Source organism: Seriola aureovittata, chromosome 11, assembly GCF_021018895.1.
Source record: "Seriola aureovittata isolate HTS-2021-v1 ecotype China chromosome 11, ASM2101889v1, whole genome shotgun sequence".
Classification (NCBI taxonomy): Eukaryota; Metazoa; Chordata; class Actinopteri; order Carangiformes; family Carangidae; genus Seriola; species Seriola aureovittata.
The window spans coordinates 24,046,918-24,064,882 of NC_079374.1; the positions used below are offsets into that span (position 1 = coordinate 24,046,918).

General features: G+C 43.8%; 1 protein-coding gene across 12 annotated transcripts in view; it reads right to left on the reverse strand.

The window, feature by feature from the left end:
• Nucleotides 1-17,965, reverse strand: part of tns1b (tensin 1b) — a 169,781-nt gene that overhangs the window by 48,805 nt on the left and 103,011 nt on the right. For 11 of the 12 annotated variants that reach the window (XM_056389770.1, XM_056389766.1, XM_056389765.1 and 8 more), the window contains 2 exons: nt 9,727-9,768; nt 3,278-3,327 (listed from right to left, as the gene is read on the reverse strand). In XM_056389770.1, coding sequence (XP_056245745.1) covers nt 3,278-3,327; nt 9,727-9,768 — 92 coding nt within the window. Of the gene's footprint in view, nt 1-3,277; nt 3,328-6,753; nt 7,134-9,726; nt 9,769-17,965 lie in introns of those variants that run through there. The other variant, XM_056389776.1, reaches the window with a different exon arrangement.

A 17,965-nucleotide genomic window follows, 5' to 3' on the forward strand; every position in this document is an offset into this window, starting at 1 on the left:
ATCCAGTCCAGCGCAGCCAAATGATTGCAATCAAAGTCAAAAAAAAAAAAAAATCTAATTCTTATCTCCTTATCTTCTTAATTTGCCTCAACAATATTGCTTTGGAGAAAAAGCGGCTTGTCATGGCGTGTTCAAAGGAATAGTTTGACGCTGTGGGAAAGAGTCATTCACTCTCTTGCCTCAAGTCAGATGAGAAGACCAGCACCACTCTCATATCTATCCTGTAACTATAAGGCTAAAGGCAGCAGCCTGTTAGCTTAGCAGAAACTACACCTTGTCGCTTTTACATTTTTTTTTTTGTGCGGATCAAACAAACGAGATGTAACGTGTTAATCACTGATGGGTTCTGTTTTTTTTTTGTTTTTTTTTACCAGGCAAACTGTTTCCCCCTGTTACCAGTCTTTATGATAAGCTAAGCTAAGCAGCTGCTGGCTATCACTGTATATTGACTGGACAGACATCAGAGTGGTATTTATCTTCTCATCTAACTCTCAGTAGGAAATTTAATAAGCACATTTCCCACAGCATTTAACTGCTGCTTTGATTTCGACAGCTTTCTTTCACAGCGTAGTTCTCATTTCTTTAAGTGCCTCCGTGGATCTTGTCTCCGTCAGGCTTCATTTCAAAAGGTCCACAGAGACAGTGAGGAGGCGGACTGAGTGAAATAACTAAACATGGAGGGTGAGATGAAGAGGTTAAGGGAAAGGGTGTCTAGCCCCTTAGCGCTCAGACTGCAGCATATTTCCCACATTTGTCAGCAGTGAGTGGCCCCTGAGGAAATTGCTCATATGTCTGGGAGAGAGGATCGCTGCAGCCTTACCATGCAAATACTGTAACCTGCTCTGTACTGTACATCTGGACCCACTCTAAACCTGCTTACTGGAAATGATTCATCACTAGAGATAAAGGAGAAACTGATATGTCACACATGTTCTCTTTCATGTGCCGAGATAAATATCTGACTTTTAAATTATGTGTTTTTAATGTTTGTAATTGGCAAAAACATCTTCTGTTTTTATTATTTCTTTTACCTGGATCTCTCTTTTTTTTTCTATCTTTATTAGTATGTCTTAATATTTCTTTTTCTCATCTGTTTCTCTCTCTTTCTTCTTCTCTCTCCATCTCCCTGCCTGTCTCTGCATATGTATGTCTTTTGCCTCTGGGTGCAGTCAGGGCCAATATAGACCCGTGGTTTTGGTTCTGTTCCAGATCCACCAGCATGCGCTGACCGGCTGGGCTCCAACCTGCTTCTCATCAGCTGAAGAGATGAAGCGATTGCTCTTTTTTCTGCATATCGCAATTGACGAATGACGCATTATCTCAACACGCTCAATTTCAGCGCTGCAGTGATCTCATTTGTGATTTGGACAAACACCAACTGTGAAGCGGGAATGTTTTATCAGGAAACCTGAGACGCTGGGCTGTAAAAAATCTTGCCAAATATTTTTATTAATAAAAATGAACAACCAGGACTCTCCTGTCTCTACTATTTAAAATACTGAGAGCGATACTTGATCCAAGCTTGTGATCAGACCTGTCATACGTCCTGATTGGTGGTGAATATGTACCATTTTTTCATGAACTAGATTAAACTCAGTACTTGGATTGAGTTGATAATTTTTTATTTGTACAATTTATCAAGGAAAAGGATGATTTTATGATTGTTCCTGCACAAATACCTCATGTGTTTTGTTAGTTTGGACTTGGTTATATATACTTATATTTTCATATTAAAGGGGCTATTTGTAAGTTTGCTCTGCTGCCAAATGTGGTTTCTTGCCGGGAGCAGGTGGCGGTGATTGTCGCTTGACAAGAACTTCAGCCATCATTGCCTTTATAATACAAGAGGTTATACTACGTCCTCTGAACAGTACTACGTCTTCAAGGTACAGTGTCTCTAGGAAAGACTTTATAGACATAAGAGTTAACATTACCGTTGCTTTCCACCTCTGGAGACAGCTGTTGGTGAGTAAAGGAATGAAGTTTGATGATTTCTTTTAGACTGAGAAATAAACAGCTGTTAATGCTAACATTCGCAATGAAGCAACGGCAAAACTTACAAATAGCTCCTTTATATTAACAATCGATCACATAACTTTGTATAATGTGAAAGCGATTGCTCCTAGTGACAAACCCACAGAGGATTAGCACCCGACTCTGAGAGCCTGCAGAACTCTCTGAGCCCCTTTTAACTAAAATTGCTTTTCCAGCTCAATGTGATGTTCACAGCTTGTTATGCTGCCCCCTAAAGGGCCAAAAAATAATAAAATGACTGTTTTAAAGCATCAACATCAGCATCAATCAATAGTAATATGCAGTATTATGCCATGATATTTGCTGTCTGATGCTATCAGACTATCTGACGCCTCTGAAGTTATTTTCTAGTATCTTCTGTTCATCCCATTGTGGTGTGTTCATGTGGTTAAACTTAGTTGTGGCAGATTGTTATCTACAGTGCATCAGTAGTGTAGCATCGCACTGCTCACCAACTCCATGCAAATACACAGTGTATGTTTAGGGATATACTGGACCCACTACTGACTGGACACCTTCATTCAGCCAGACTATTACATAAGAGACAACTGTCATATGGCAGTTTATATGGACAGAAACGGACTGTAATCCATTCAGTAAATCAACTCACACCTTCTCTGTATATTCAGATGCTGAACTGTTTCTATAATCCGGTTTACTGTGAGCAAATCAAACTGTCACTCAAGCTTTAACACAGCACGTCAACATGAACTGTTGTGGGGTCAAGTTTTGCACATTAATTACAAAACCGACAACATCTGTGACTCCCTGAGGACGGAGGTGAGAGGGGCTGACACCAAATATCTTTTTGTCCAACAAAGCAGTGTGAGTTCCAGTTCAATGGCAGGGCATGTTGCTTTACTAATGCCGCTGATAAAAAAAAAAAAAAAAGCAAATATCACATTACATCTAAACTGTTCAGTCCAAATGCCTCATATCTCAGGCGCTCAATGTGACAGAGGATGGAGAAAGTTTGCTTAATATTTGTTTCGCCTCCTTCATTATCTTTCTGAACTTTTGGAGAAAACAGAGATTAGCTCTTAAAATAATTCAACAAATTCAGGCCCAATGAAGCCTTTTATGGAAGAGAAGAGAAGAGAAGAGAAGAGAAGAGAAGAGGAGAGAAGAGGAGAGAAGAGAAGAGAAGAGAAGAGGACAGAAGAGAAGAGAAGAGAAGAGAAGAGGAGAGAAGAGAAGAGAAGAGAAGAGAAGAGAAGAGAAGAGAAGAGAAGAGAGCTCCTACCTCGATGGTCTGCGTCGTGAGTCCATGCTCTTTGAGGATTTTGTTGAGCCCTGTGAAACAAAGACAAACACCAGAGCTTTATCATTGTCCTACACAATGTTTCATAACTACAAATACACCTTTAAATACGTCCATACAGTGAGAAAGACGAGACAAGTCATGCTGTCTGTCCAACAGCAGCACCTCAGCATCAGTAACTTTGTTCACTTCTAGTTCTAGATAGGTAGATAATTAATTGCCATTGCATGTCAGGACACAATGAAACTTAGTTTGGCAGGAGTCCACTCCTCATAGTAGCACAAAAAAAGAATTAAATAGTCGACAAAATGGTCATGATAAATATACAGTCTTATAAAGATTCATTTAGAATCCGTAATGTCACCAGTAGTTCCATTGATTGTGGCTGTTTATAAAGCGCAACTGTGTAAGCACCGAACTGCTCTCTGATGCAAGTCACAAACACAAGCTCGGTCCTGCTCACGTTGTTTAATCTGAATAGTTGAAAATTTGGCAGATTGCTAAAGGAATTAGTGAACGGTTGTTTTATTTAGGAGATGCAGAAGTTATGCTGCCATGTTCCTCAGCGAGCGGGAAATATGCAACGAAGCAGTGCTCAACATGGCTGCAATGAGCCTGAAGGTAAACTCATGTATGAGCCAACTTGCTCCAATGCTGAGATGTAATATAGTGATCTGAAGCTGGATTAACACACACACACACACACACACACACACACACACACACACACACACACACACGATACAAAGTATGTGGTGCACCTTGGGACACGATGCTGTGCTTGTACCATGTGAGGATGGTTTCACGCAGCGCCCTCACAAAGCGAAGCAGAGAGGCCCTCGCAGAGGAAGTGTGGCTGAAGGTGATTGACTGTGTTTGGCTCCACTATGCCTGGCTCGTCCTGCCCCCCCCCCTCAGACCAGCTCAAGGAGTGGGGGGGTCAAAGGGCATGTGGACTTGTTCGCTCCCCTGAGGTGCTTGGGTCACATGTACACATGCAGGAGGGGGGGGGGTTGTTATCCATCATCATCCATTAGATCAGACCGGCTGGCTAACCACCAGTGTCAAGAGTGCAGCTCGCTATCCCTGGATGAGTTTCAGCCTGCTGTGCTCTGCTAACAGCTGACTATGTCACTGCACAATATTGTGTGTCGTTAAGTTCGTTAACGTAAGTCTCTTAGATATGTTATTTCTGTCAATTTGTAGCAGCTTTTTTTTTTTTAAAGAATGTGATAAAATTTGCAAATACATCCCACAATGTAAATATTACTTTTCGGTTTCACATCAGAAATTCTTCAGTTTTGTCAAGTTTGGTAAATTATCAGTTCATAATGCTCACAGCCTCACAGGAAAGCCCTGCCTGAGGGGAAATCTTTAGTGCCAGAGTAATCCAGCCAGGCTTATACTGCTCATTCCAGGTTCTGCTTCCTCTTGATGAGGAAACTACATTTGTGATCACATTACTAGTGAAATAAATCAAAGTAAATAACAGCTTACTAGAGTAAATACATCTCGTATGATGTGAGAAACATGAACCCACTGAGGTGATCCCTGTGAAGTTAAAGGTTGCGCCTGCAACAGATCAAGTGGTGATATATATATACAGTACATAATAGGTACGGCCACAGCATGAGGTGATGGCAAAGGTAGGAAGTGTTGAGATAGAATCTACGTCATCACGTCACGCTGTAGCCGTCCCATCAACCATCGCTGCTTAAAAGTCCCTAATGTCTCGGCAGGGCAATAGGGAGGGAGGCTGTTTTAACTGTTGGGGTGGCTGTAGTTCTGTAGTCTCACTCTAGTGCTTCCTATGTTTGGGAGAAGCAAAACCAGACCCACTGTAGTTATGAAGACGTTTACTGATGCTGATGCTTGATTTAAACATTGTTTTGGAATTGGATTGCAGTGGCTGGTGAAAACAGCCAAGTATTTCTTGTTCTGATTTAAAAAGAATGCAAGATCTCACAATATTGCAACTGTGTAAAATTGTGCGAATTTCTTGGAGGGACTGAACGACAACCCAAACATATACAAGCATGAACACAGACAGGCACGAACGAATCAGATGACACAGTCTTCGCCAATGTTCTTTTCTTCCCCAGAAAATCCAAATCCACCTCAACATTATTTCTGTGCTCCATCTCACATCGTGAGCGTTCACATCAGTTCGTGGCCGGACCGAGGCGACACAAAGTAATCCCCACCCCACCCCACCCCACCCCCCCCCCACCCCCAACCCCCAACCCCCTTTTCTGTCTTTGCTCTGGCCTAAACGTTTCAGTATGTTGCAAGGGGCTATAAAGCGCAGCGAGAATCCAGAGGAGGACAGAGATGAATGAGCGAGAAACGGCCTGAAAAGAAAAGGTTCAGTGGCGGACGCAGAGCACAAAGAGATCTGAGAGTGCTCGTGTTGAGTGGTGCTGCAGGTCTTCTACTACTGCGAGACGATCGAACCATCAAGGTAAAAACACGTCTGAGAAAGCGCTGCTACACCAACACAAATGACATGGTGCCACCGGCTTGAACCAGCGAGCAAACAAAGAAATAGAAACATCCTAATTAGAAAGTGCGAGAGCAGAGAGAGAGAGAGAGAGAGAGAGAGAGAGAGAGAGTTCAGAGGAGGTGGCGTTTGTCTTGCGCTGCAGCTAATTCACAGTTTTTGCTTCACATTAGTCTGAAGTGGTTCGCAGTGGACTTTATGAGCCACAATATTTACATGAAAGTGCAACCATGTGGGAAAATGAAAGCATCGCCAATGAAGCTACGGTCAGGAGTATGACAATAACTTTCACTGTGGTCACATTGATGTTCCTGTCCTTAAAAGACTGAAAGACATCATTATGTTGGAGTACCAGGAGTCTATGAATGGAGTGTACTCTACAGCAATAAACTGCAATGAGTCATGGGATACGTGTCCTCTTTTAAATCACAGCTGCAACGAAAAGGAAATCATGGATTACTGTATATATTTCTTGTGTTGAAACAAACTACCATTAGCTTCTGAACGCCACAAAGTCCGCATCCAAAAAACCTGCCTCTCTCCTTTGAGAACTTGCACTGGAGAAAGAGGAGGGGGAGGAGGAGGAGGAGAAGGAGGAGGAGGGGGAGGTGGGAACTGGAGTGGGGGGTCCTGCAGGCCTGTTTCCAGATGAAAACCATCTGGGGAGGTTGACTTTACAAGCAGGCCATACAAATTAACCATCTGAGAAAGAGCAAAGGGAGCGAAGGAGGGAAGGAGGAAGGACAGAAGACGTTGGGGGCTGGTAAAAGTCCGCGAAAGAGACGAGAGAACTGATTCTGTGACAAAACAAAAAAAAAAAAAATGAGGGGGGGAAGGAGCAGATGAGAAAAGTAGAAGCTACAAGACCCGTGTTGACTACTTTTCCGGGTGACCCTCCTGTTGCAAGACACTACATCCACCCATCCATCCATCCATCCATCCATCCATCTCATCCTACCTTCCTGAAAAGGTAGCCAGTACTCCATCGCCATGCCCCCCTCAAAGAGGAGAGCTGCCTTCTCAAAGACCCTCCTCGGTTCATCTCTGGAGAGCTCCCTCTGTCTCTCACCGCTTTGTGTCCGGCTGTGAAGTTTCCTCTGTGAAACCTCTCCCTTTTCTCTGACAGCGGAGGAGGAGAAAAAAAAAAAAAAAAAAAAAAAAAAAGAGAACCAAGGGCTCTATTTTGGGCAGCTGCCTGCAGTGGGCCACTACATGCTCCAGCTCAGACCAGACTCCTCCACAGAGCTCCTCGTCTCGTCCCTCCGTCCGCTCTGAGTTCTCCCTTCCTCCTCTCCCTCTCTCAGTCTGTGCGCTGGCCACCCTCCCCCTCTCTCTCACTCTGCCTCCCATCACGTTATCTCTCCCCTTCATATTCAACTTTTCCCTCTCTCCCTCCCTTGTTTTTTTTTTTTTTTTTGTGTGTATGTACGGATCTAAATTGCTTCTGTCTCTTTAGGCAAACATGTGGGGTTTAATGCATGTTTGTACACAAACACACGCACATACACGATCAGCTGACTGTAGCTCTTCACCACTTTGTGTCTAGAGTCAAGTCCCACCAGATGTGTGTTTGTGCGTATATCTATTCAACTGTGAAACTATAATCTGACATTAAAGCTCCATATTTTCCTCTTCTGCTGTGTTTTATTTGAAGTGTTGAACCATGAGAAGATATATTTGTGGTTTTAAGAACTAAAAACCATCTCAATGTAGTTTTATAACTCCTCTCTCAGGCTTCTCTCTGGAGCTCTAGTAACAACAGGTTGGAGGGCAAATCAGAAAAGAAGAGGCTCTGAGCTTCTCTTCTGATTGGCTGACTGTTTTCTGAGTGATCCAATAAAAATATCACAGATTTCAGGTAAACACTCAGAGAAACCAAATCCTGCAAGGTTGGATGGTTGGTCCAGGTGGGCGGGACTTGGGGGGAGGCAGAGTTGTATTGTTGTGACATCACAAAGTTACAGAAGTCCTGACGGCTGGTTTTAAGGCTCAGTTTCTGAATACAGGCTGTGTGCATTTCTCTGTGGACTGAGCGCTTTGATACTTTCACAGTATTAATATAGAAGCTAGACCTGCTTTATAATCACACAACACATGGACATCTGCCTTTATACAATGTAGGACCTTTAATACAGTCGAGTGTTTTGCACAGGTGATTTTGGCACTTTTGCCTATTTCCTGTGATTTTCGCAACTTTTTCTTACAAATACAAGATGCGGATGAATCATAAAGACCGAGGAAGACTGTCGAGGAAGAAGCTTCTAGAAAAGTTGCTTTTTCATCAAACAACCGTCCGATTCAACAATTTCTATTTCTAATCAACTGGATAAATAAACTTACAAGAGTCAAGAAACACACTGAACCAACGAAAGTAGAAACTGATCCAGTGAAGCAAGAGAGGCTCACACAGTCATGAGACGAATCTTTTTGATTCTCCGAGGCGATGAGGCGTGGTCATATATCTCCCAGACGTCACAGTGCAACCACACAGCAAATGCCCATGACCAGACAGTAGCAGCTGCACACACACACACACACACGCACACACACAGTAAGACACTCATGCATATACACATGCAACACGCACAGGCATGTGATCATAGAGCATGTGTCAAACACACACTCATTTTATCACATATGTGCAGTGATGACAAGCTTCAAGCTGAGCCCCTCAGTTAAGGTGCAGAGCAAACGATGACTCGAGAGCGAAAACTGAAGACAGAGAGACGGGCTTGTGTTCCTCTGTACTACACTGTAGTGAAGAAAACTGAGGGATAACAAAGGAAATGCCAATAAAAGCAGCCACACACACACACACACACACACACACACACACACACACTGAGGCACACTGGTGGACTTGTGTTTATTTTGGTCCTTGTGGAGAAAGTGGGCACTTGGCTTTGGGTGGTAACTCTAAATTGGTTACTTGAGCCTTCCTTTCCCAGACAAAATACAACTCACAGGAAGTTGTGTCATAGACAACTAGAGCCAAGTGAGCTCAAGGCAAACATGTATACTCGGATTATTTTAGTGTGTGACGGGCACGTGCTGTAGGGGAGGAGAGACTTTCTATCAATATTTCCATAACAACAATGTGTAGGTGATAGAACGCCTGGGACATCTGGGCTGAGGATCAATAGATCCATGGTCAAACCACTGGTGTCATATAGACACAACAACATTCAAAACAGCCATAAAAACACAATGGATGGATTTGCCTTCTTCACAATTAAACATTCTTTACATTAAAACTGCCACTTACTGTTTCCAAACCCTTGTCGGTTTAATAATAAATTTGGTTTGTGAACCACCTGCACCCTGACCTCTGACCTACCTGCATGCCTTGTGTGCACGGCAGGATGCACAAACTGAAAACTTTGCGTCACAAAGACTGATACCTACAGTGTCTGATCCTTCAGGAATAGGTGTCATGGAAACCAGCTGTTTGTTTGCTGTTTGCAGGACTGTTCATCTGGTTTTAACAAAACAATTTGAAGCTAGTCGTCATCTAGTACAAAAAAGCTGGTACTACATGAAAACCGGGCAGTAAATAACATTTGTAATATTCCAAAGCCAGTCCCAACAGCCAACAGTAAACAAACATCACTTCCTGTGGAACCCCCCACACTGAAATAATCATTTGTAGACTGTAATGTATCAGGAATAGACCTGAGGTTGTTCTGCAAAGCATTTTATTGATGACAAGTTTCAGCTGTTTGAAATGTTTCTTGCTGTAAAAGAAGTACAAGTAGAAGAAGCTGTTGTTTATACCAGCTGGAACGTGTCTATCCTCTCACAATTCATACCTTTCCCACATCAAACACATATGCTCTGTCCACCAGCGTCGCAGAGGCAGAAGAATGGGCTCCTTCAGTGAGTGAAATATTTAAAAAAAAAAACACACACACACACACAAATAGAAACTCACCATGGTGTCTACATGTTTGAGAGGGAGGTCACTGCTCGGCGCCTGTTTGAACGAGACAAAGACAGAAAGAGACAGAAAGTGAGATCAGAACCTGCAACACCTCAGAAACACCTCAAAATCTCACCGCTGTGTTTTGTTGTGTCACGTCACATCATCTCATGTCACCTTATCTCTCATCTCCCCTCATGTTACGTTACAGCCACACTCAGCACCATTCCTTGCCCTAATGTGGCCTGGAGCGGAGTGGGGCTCCACCTTGAATGCGTGGGACCATCTATAATCCCTTTGTGCAAATATTTACACAAAGAGACAAGTCTGCTTCCATTAGCCAAGACCAGAGAGCTCATCCGTGGAACTCTCTTTTTCAACGCCATATACAGCTATGGACAGAGAGAGAGAGAGAGAGAGAGAGAGAGAGAGAGAGAGAGAGGGAGAGAGAGAGAGGGAGGATCGGGCCAACAGAGACAGAGGAGAGAGAGGAAGGGGACAGAGAGGGACACAGGGAGAGAAGGAGGGAGGAAGAGATGAGAAGGGCATAGAGAGGGGATGAAGGGATGGTCAGGGAAAGAGAGGAAACGACAGATGGGAGAGCAGGCTTGGGAGTACAGAGGGAGAAAGATGAAAGTCATGGTGGAGAGCAGAAGAAAAAAAGCCATCGGAGTGATGCATGATGTAATGAGCTTGTGTGGGCGTGGCTCACCTCAGACTCAACATACACAGATGTTATATACTAAATGAAGCATTAAAAATTCAGTCCAGGCTGTTATTATAAACACCAGTCATATCTATATGAAGCAGAGGGGAGGGAATATGTCTGACAGCAGAAAACTATATATAGTACACAACAAATGACTGTATCCTGCATCCTGAGTGATGAGCCAGAGTCTGGTGCAGAGCACAGGTGGATCATGGAGTCCTGAGTATTCATAGTGATTAGATGATTGAGTAACTGTCTGCACTTAACAAACCAAGACATAAATGGACGGGTGTGTGATGTTGAACCGCAACATCTTTTAGGACTGACCAGAAACAGCCTGTAAAAGTGTTATAAGTAATGAAGATATTGTTTTCTTTATTATCATATATTATATTATTTCTTATTCTTTTATGAAATATTGTTGAATAACTGAATATAAATTAGGAAAGCATAGATTTGATTTTTTAAATAAAAAAAAAAAGAAATGAGAAAGAAAAAAATGTTTTTTTCTCCAAACTAAGCTACAAAAAAGTGCTAGTAACTGCTGACACCCAGGCACTGGATTATAACAGCCCTGATCATTTGGGTGGATGACATATTAAAAGTCATGAGTGATGAGATAAATTCCTACCCGTGTTGTTCAAATACAAGGGCGATTTTAAGAGTAAGGCTGCTCTTACAAAATAACAATGTGTTAGTCCATCTCCTCCCAGGGCTTCGTTTGATCTCACAGGAGACATAAATCTTTAAAAATGAGTCACAACTACACAGTTAAATTTTTAAAAAGTCATAAATGAGTTCATAAAACAGCAGGGCTGAGCTGTTTTTTTTTGCAGATGTTACTCAAACAAGAGGAAATAGTCAGTTTGTTTATTTTCTACAGCGGATTAGTGCACACTGGGTAAACTTGGGAGAATTTAATGCTGAGTATGGAGTATGTGGGACTGACTTGAACTACAGTGCGCATGTTCCTATTAATGAAGAGAGATGTAACCAGTTGCAACAGTGTGGCTTTAGACAACATTGGAGCTCTATGGCACAGAGGGATAAGCTGTACCAGGCTTGTTAATAGGATCAGTTCATTGTTGGTTTTAGTCTGTTCATAGGATCTAGTGACAATGAGAAAATGCAGAATATCACCAGCTCATCACTGAAATGGCTAAACGACAGAAGAGCAGAGATTATACTGTTACAACGTTCATCACAGCGGAGACAGTCCCACACAGAGAGCTGGGCAGCGACACCGAGGATGCTCTGCTTCGGTAGAAAGCTTCACTGGAATATAAACAGTAAATGCAAAGGGGGGAAATTATAGTCTGGCTGTGCAGGCCTCAGAACACAGACTCCAAAAGCCCAGACTAAACCACCAACCGGGGAGAGAGTGAGAGAATCATCCTCTGTCTACCCTGAGCTGCAGCCTCGCCGGTGACATACGGCTTTAAAAACAGCCAAAGATCTGCTCCTCGTCTCTGCCGGGCAGGTGCGTAGCTGTGTGTCGTCGTGACGCATCAGACACATGGAAGACAGCAGCGCTGCCTCCAGGAATAAAGGAAGAGGAAACAGGAGGCTGATGTTTGAGGCTCTAAATGCAGACTGTGGATTTCCTCTGAGGCTACAGTTTGCAGCCACAGGCATCTTCACACAAATAGAGCCCATTGTGCACATACCCAGAAAAAACACACACAGACACAAACAATTCTCACAATGATATATTCTAACATGTGCATTTCCGCTTTGTGCAATTGCAGCCAGATGGCTAGCGAGTGCGTGTGTGTGTGTGTGTGTGTGTGTGTGTGTGTGCGTCGTTGCCGGGACATCTAATTCAGAAAGCATGGGAAGTTGTGTATCAGCAAAATAGTCCACAGAGGAAGTGTTTAGAGTCTCTCTTCAAAGGAAACATGTGAAGGAGACCTGCAGCACTGAAGCCGGTATCAAAGATTTTTTCCATCCAGACCCTAACCCCCCGCCATGCATCTGCCTAATCACATATTCAAGCCAAGAATGGACTTAGCTTTAATAAACTGTTTATTTCATAGACTGAAATGATTCATTGGTTTAACATCACACAGCAGAACATCATCCTCTCTGACCCTGAATTTGCTGTGTCATAGTGACACTCAGATTCAAGACCAAGAGGTCAAATCCCAGGGTCAACTCACAGGGGAACTCAGTTCAGAGCCAAATTGAAGTGCTATGTTCATGTCCAGCTGAGAAACTCTGACATCAGAAACTGGACCACATCAGACAGCACTGCATTTAAAGCCATGATGTGAATAATTTGCAATGTCTGTCTTCAGTGCCACTTGGCCTTTATCAAGAAAGCCTGCGGCAGACAGTAATGGACACCATCACACCTCCTGAATCCTCATCTTAATTCTTAAGAGAGACAATCGTGTTTCTCATTTTTACCCAGAGTCCTGCAGCCCTACGTCAGGACACGACTGCAACTCCCTGTTCTGTAGCTGAACATCTGAGAAATCCTCCAACCTGAGGCCCAACAGTGACTGTCAGCCACGCAACCATCGAGCAAACTGCAGCAGGGTCGTCTTCAACCATAATCAGCAAAGATGCAAGAGTCAAGACAAACATCAACATCCTGTAGCCAAGAGCTTTGCAGGACCTGCAGACAGAGTGACAACACAAACCTTACAGTCCCAGTGCACTTGATAAGGCCTAACAATGGTGAAATATATTGGTTAGACAGTAACTGCATCAACTTAATAAATAAAATAAAAAAGAATCATCACCCATAGTGGATACTCAAACTGTCCGACTCTGGCTCATCCCTAGCTCAGAGCCACGCCACCACCTTGAGCCAAGTCAGCTGAGCATCATGTTGCACTTCTTCTCATAGCAGCTAAATACAAGCTGCTGATGTCTAATGTGGTGGTGAAACAGTAACAGACGGAATAACAGACAAACAGCGGGATAAAATGTCAGGTTCAGTGTTTCCTGCTCTACAGCACGGAGTGGAAAACATCAGGGAGGTTTGCAGGGTTGTTAGCGCAGTCCGTCAACCGAGCTGCTACGGATCACATGATGAGCTACTGATCACAGATTATCTGAAGGAAACGCTCCTGTCTTATTTTCACAGCTTTGGCCTTCATTTGTATCAGCTATGAAAACACTGGACTCTCCAAAGTAGCTGCTGAGATTTGGGGACATGACAACATCGCTACAAACAAGCAGTTTAGCCTGATTCAACAGTTTTTTTCATTGAGGATTGTTTTTATATTGATATCAGTGGCTGCTAACCACAACAGCAGATAAAGTGGAAGGCTAGTAGCTGCAACAACCACAGGAGCAAACTGAAGCTATTCAATCTGTGGGTGCTAACGACTGACAGACTTCTATTATAGTATAATTCAAAATTAATATCCTGTTGTTGTGGGCAGAGAGAGAGGAGGAAGGATGCAGCCCAGATGGACAAACAAATCAAAGGGAGTTAACAGAGGTCCCCAACCTTTTCCAGCTCATGGCCCATGATCTCTAAAATATTGATGGCCCACATCCGACCCGGTAACAATACAGAGGAGACATGATGCTCAGAGCACTCTTTATTTTAATGATAATGAAACTGTCAGGACTGAACTGAAAACAGAGGAAGCTTAATATTTCTTTTTTTGTTTGACAGAGAGGAGATCACATGTCGATTCACCATCTGACCTTTCCTTTTAACTCTTCCTGAGTTTTAAAGTTTTTAAATATCATTTAGTTTTAAAAAATTTAAACATTTCTAATATATATATATATATATATATATATATATATATATATATATAAAATTGTACTCTTTTGCAATGGATTTCTTGGCCCACTTACACTATCTTCGGGGCCCTCCTGTGGGCCCCGTTCACAGGTTGGGAACCACTGATCTATAAAGTCATATCATAATTATGATTCAGATGTTTTTTGCCGTATCACATCATTTTCTCTCCAACCAGCAGCTAATACTCTGTGGCTACAGTCCACAGTTCGGAGGTTGGGATCCAGTGATCGACGCAGCTTTATCTGGAGTTGAAACTGAAAGCGAGAACACATGAAACGTCACTAATTTCCCCTCTTTACACTGACAATGTGTGCTGAGTACAGAGAGATCGAGTTAGAAGTCAGTCTGTAAACCAGATGCTTAAAAACAGAAAGTCTAGGTCATAATTTCACTGTTGTTTGAGTTTGTCTGACTCCTTGTGTTCTGACTTTTTTTTGTTTTTTTTTGTTTTAGAAAGGTCGCCACTTTTCCCAGATCTTAGTAATTAACTTTGGGAGCAGAATGTTATTATTACCAACAGGGACGATATCCGAAACTACCAAATAAAACCCAGGTTGTATAGGATGGGATAGCCCCTTTAAAATCCTCCCTGTAGGCTGCGCAACCGTCACCCCGTCCAGGACGCAACACTCAGCTCATTCACAGACGAGCACTAATCACCTGCAACAGGCCTGAGTTTAAGAGGCTTCTGCTCTCTTACTCGTGCTCGAGCGTTCTTGTAAAAGCTGTCACGCGAAAACAAACATGATGAGGGAACACCGACGCGGCCACGTGCCCGTCTCCACAGTGTAACTTTCACCCACAGCTCTTCATCTCTGCCAGCACCAGTAGCTGCCATGTGCTTTCTTTCACATGAGCACAGTGGCTCCTTTGACCAATTTGACCAAATTATAGCCCACTCCTTTAGGAGAGCAGAGGTAGCGAGCACGCTGGGAGTTTCCCCCCTCGAGCGGTGGGGATAAACGTAGCCCAGGGCAGAGCCTCTTGGGAAATGACCCAGGACTAAATATATAGCTGTGCGTCCTTAGAGCTTAAGACACAGCCCATTTAGCTCGGCCCCAGCCGGCGCAGTGTGGACAGCAGAGTGGTTAAAATCACCACTTTGGGTGTGTGTGAGCGCGGGTGTGAGACGAACAAAGATAGAAGAGAGGGAGAGAGAGAGAGAGAGAGAGAGAGAGAGAGAGTATCACTCTGTGAAAAGAAACAGACAGCATTGATTGTGAGTGTTGGAATGATTCAGGGTTTATGTTCAGCTAGCGAGGTGGAGCCTGCAATAGCTGATCCTGTGTGTGTGTGTGTGTGTGTGTGTGTGTGCGTGTGTGTGTGCATGTGTGTGTGTGTGTGTGCGTGTGTATGTGTGTGTGTGTGTGCCTTTGTGTGTGTGTGTGTAAGTGTGTGTTTAAAAAAAAAGCATTTTTATTACACATGGCTGAACTGTACATGATTGCACGTGTGTTCGGGTGCACAGTGAGTCGTGTCTATGACCTCACATGGGGCTGCTGTTGTTTTTTAGACTGTATCCTTGTGCCTAAATGTGTGTGTGTGTGTGTTTGTGTGAGTCTCCTTCAACCAACGAGCCCCCCCCCCCCCCCCCCCCCCCCATCCTCACCCTCCTCTCTTCTTTGTTTCTTCAGCCTCGTACAGTTTTTAGGGACAATTGCTTTCTTTGGAAACGTTCAAAAACACGCACCATCTGGACGGGCAGCGGAGTCGGCTGCGCACCAGCTCTACTCCCGTGTTTACACTGCAGCTTGGACACTGGCCCACACTGAGAGCTTAGCCGTCTTTGACATGCTTCAGTGTGCTTGTGTTTCAGCTAAGCCGCTGGACGGATACATTATTTTACTTTGATGAGAAATTATGCAGCAGCGCTCCTTTGCCAGTAATTAAATGAAAAGTTAAATTTGCGACTGCAGTCCCCAAAGCAACACACAGGCCGAGGAAAAAATAAAAACCTAAACAGTGCTTGTTTGGTTCTTCTGAGATGCCACTGTTGTAACTGACTGTGGATCAGTCTCGAATTAAATTAAATTCATTTCAATTTGCTTGTTTTCATCTACTGGGAGCACCAGATGTTTGAGGTTAGGACAAAAAATAAAAACACTTCCCTCCGGTCGCCTGAATGTTCTGCTGCTGTGGATTGTGCATCAAGTCTAACGCTGTGGGTGACACACACTGACAGATGCCACACAGGACACCTGTGAGGGCGATCAGCTGGCAACAGTGCCTTCTAGTGGGAATCATCACACACTGCAGGCACAGACACTAGTTGGCATCATGATGATTCACCTGAGTCTTCAGTCCTTCACAGTGAAATTCATTTAGACAGTCTGACTCTCAGCAGCTGGAGACAGTAAGAGCTACTTTGTCCCTCAGAGAAGATGCCAGTGATTTCAGGGGGTAAGTGACGCTCCGGTGAGAGAACTCCCTTCGTGTTTCGTGTAGGTTGAAAACTGTGAACGCGTTTGTTTGTCTTCAAAGTAAAAGCACAGCTGTTTGGCAAGAGGCTTAACAAATGTTTTCCCCTCTAGTGGCTGCCTAAAAAGGCAATGCTGCTCCCTCCACCAGAGCTGAAACCTCCTCAGAGCCAGTTCCTGCTTGATTGACACTGTGCCAGATGTAATGTTGAAAACGTGATGCTTCAAAACTAAAGAACAAATGAAGTGTTTTCAATCATTTGTTGTCACCACGTTTCACAAGCATTCACACTCTTCACTCTTCTCATGCACAGATGTAATATCGCACACTTCATCAGTCTCAATAACACACACACACACACACACACATACATGCACAGACAGCTGTTCCTCTCTCATGCTCCGTGGTCCTTCATCTGCAGCGTTCACACAGCCATGTCCCAGAAATGTAAACACAGTGTTGAAGGAGCGAGGGAGGGGCAGTGCAGGCCTGTGTGTGTGTGTGTGTGTGTGTGTGTCCAGGGTTAGGGTTTGGGTTTGTTGTGTGCTTATTCCCGTTCCCTTCCCCTCGGGGTAGGGGGGCTTCTGAAATTCCAGGAATCCCATAGGACCGGAGGAGAGGAGAGCGGACAGTCCCTGCTGTGGGAAAAAAAAAAAAAAAACCCTGAGCCGTCTGTGACCCTAAACCACCCCTGACTTCTGCGTTTTCTCGCCCCGCCTGTCCCAGCTCCTACACGGACCCGGCCACTCACTCTGTTATGTAACCCAAAGCCTTTGCAAACATGTGAGAGAGAGGAGGGAGACTCTGAAGGCTTCTGCCAAGTATTTTTACTCCTTGAGGGTGTATGTATGTGTGGAGGAGGTCTACTCGGCCACACCCACACACACACACACACACACACACACACACACACGCACACACGCACACACACACACACCTATTAAACAAATGACTTTCTCTCCTCCTCTTAATACTCCAGATCTGCATTATGTCCCAATACGGTAATAACATGGAAACATCATGAAAATAATCAGGACTACTTCATCACTAAGACTGAAATTCCCACGCATGTGAGATATGAGATATTCTGTACATGCAGTCATTTATCTTACAATGTTAAAGTATGTGTGTAATGTAGTATATAACCCAGAAATGCCATCGCAGACGTTACTCATATCACTGTCCTCTGATCTGCTGCCACTCTGGTTAAGAGTCTACGGCGGCCATGCAAGCAGCTGCGAGCTCCGCGCCAAGGCTGATGGGAATGTGATGTTGGACGGTATAGAGAGTCAAACTGGAACTAAACTCGTAACCACACCGACGGCTCAAAATCCAGCCTTGGAAGTAGATCCGGT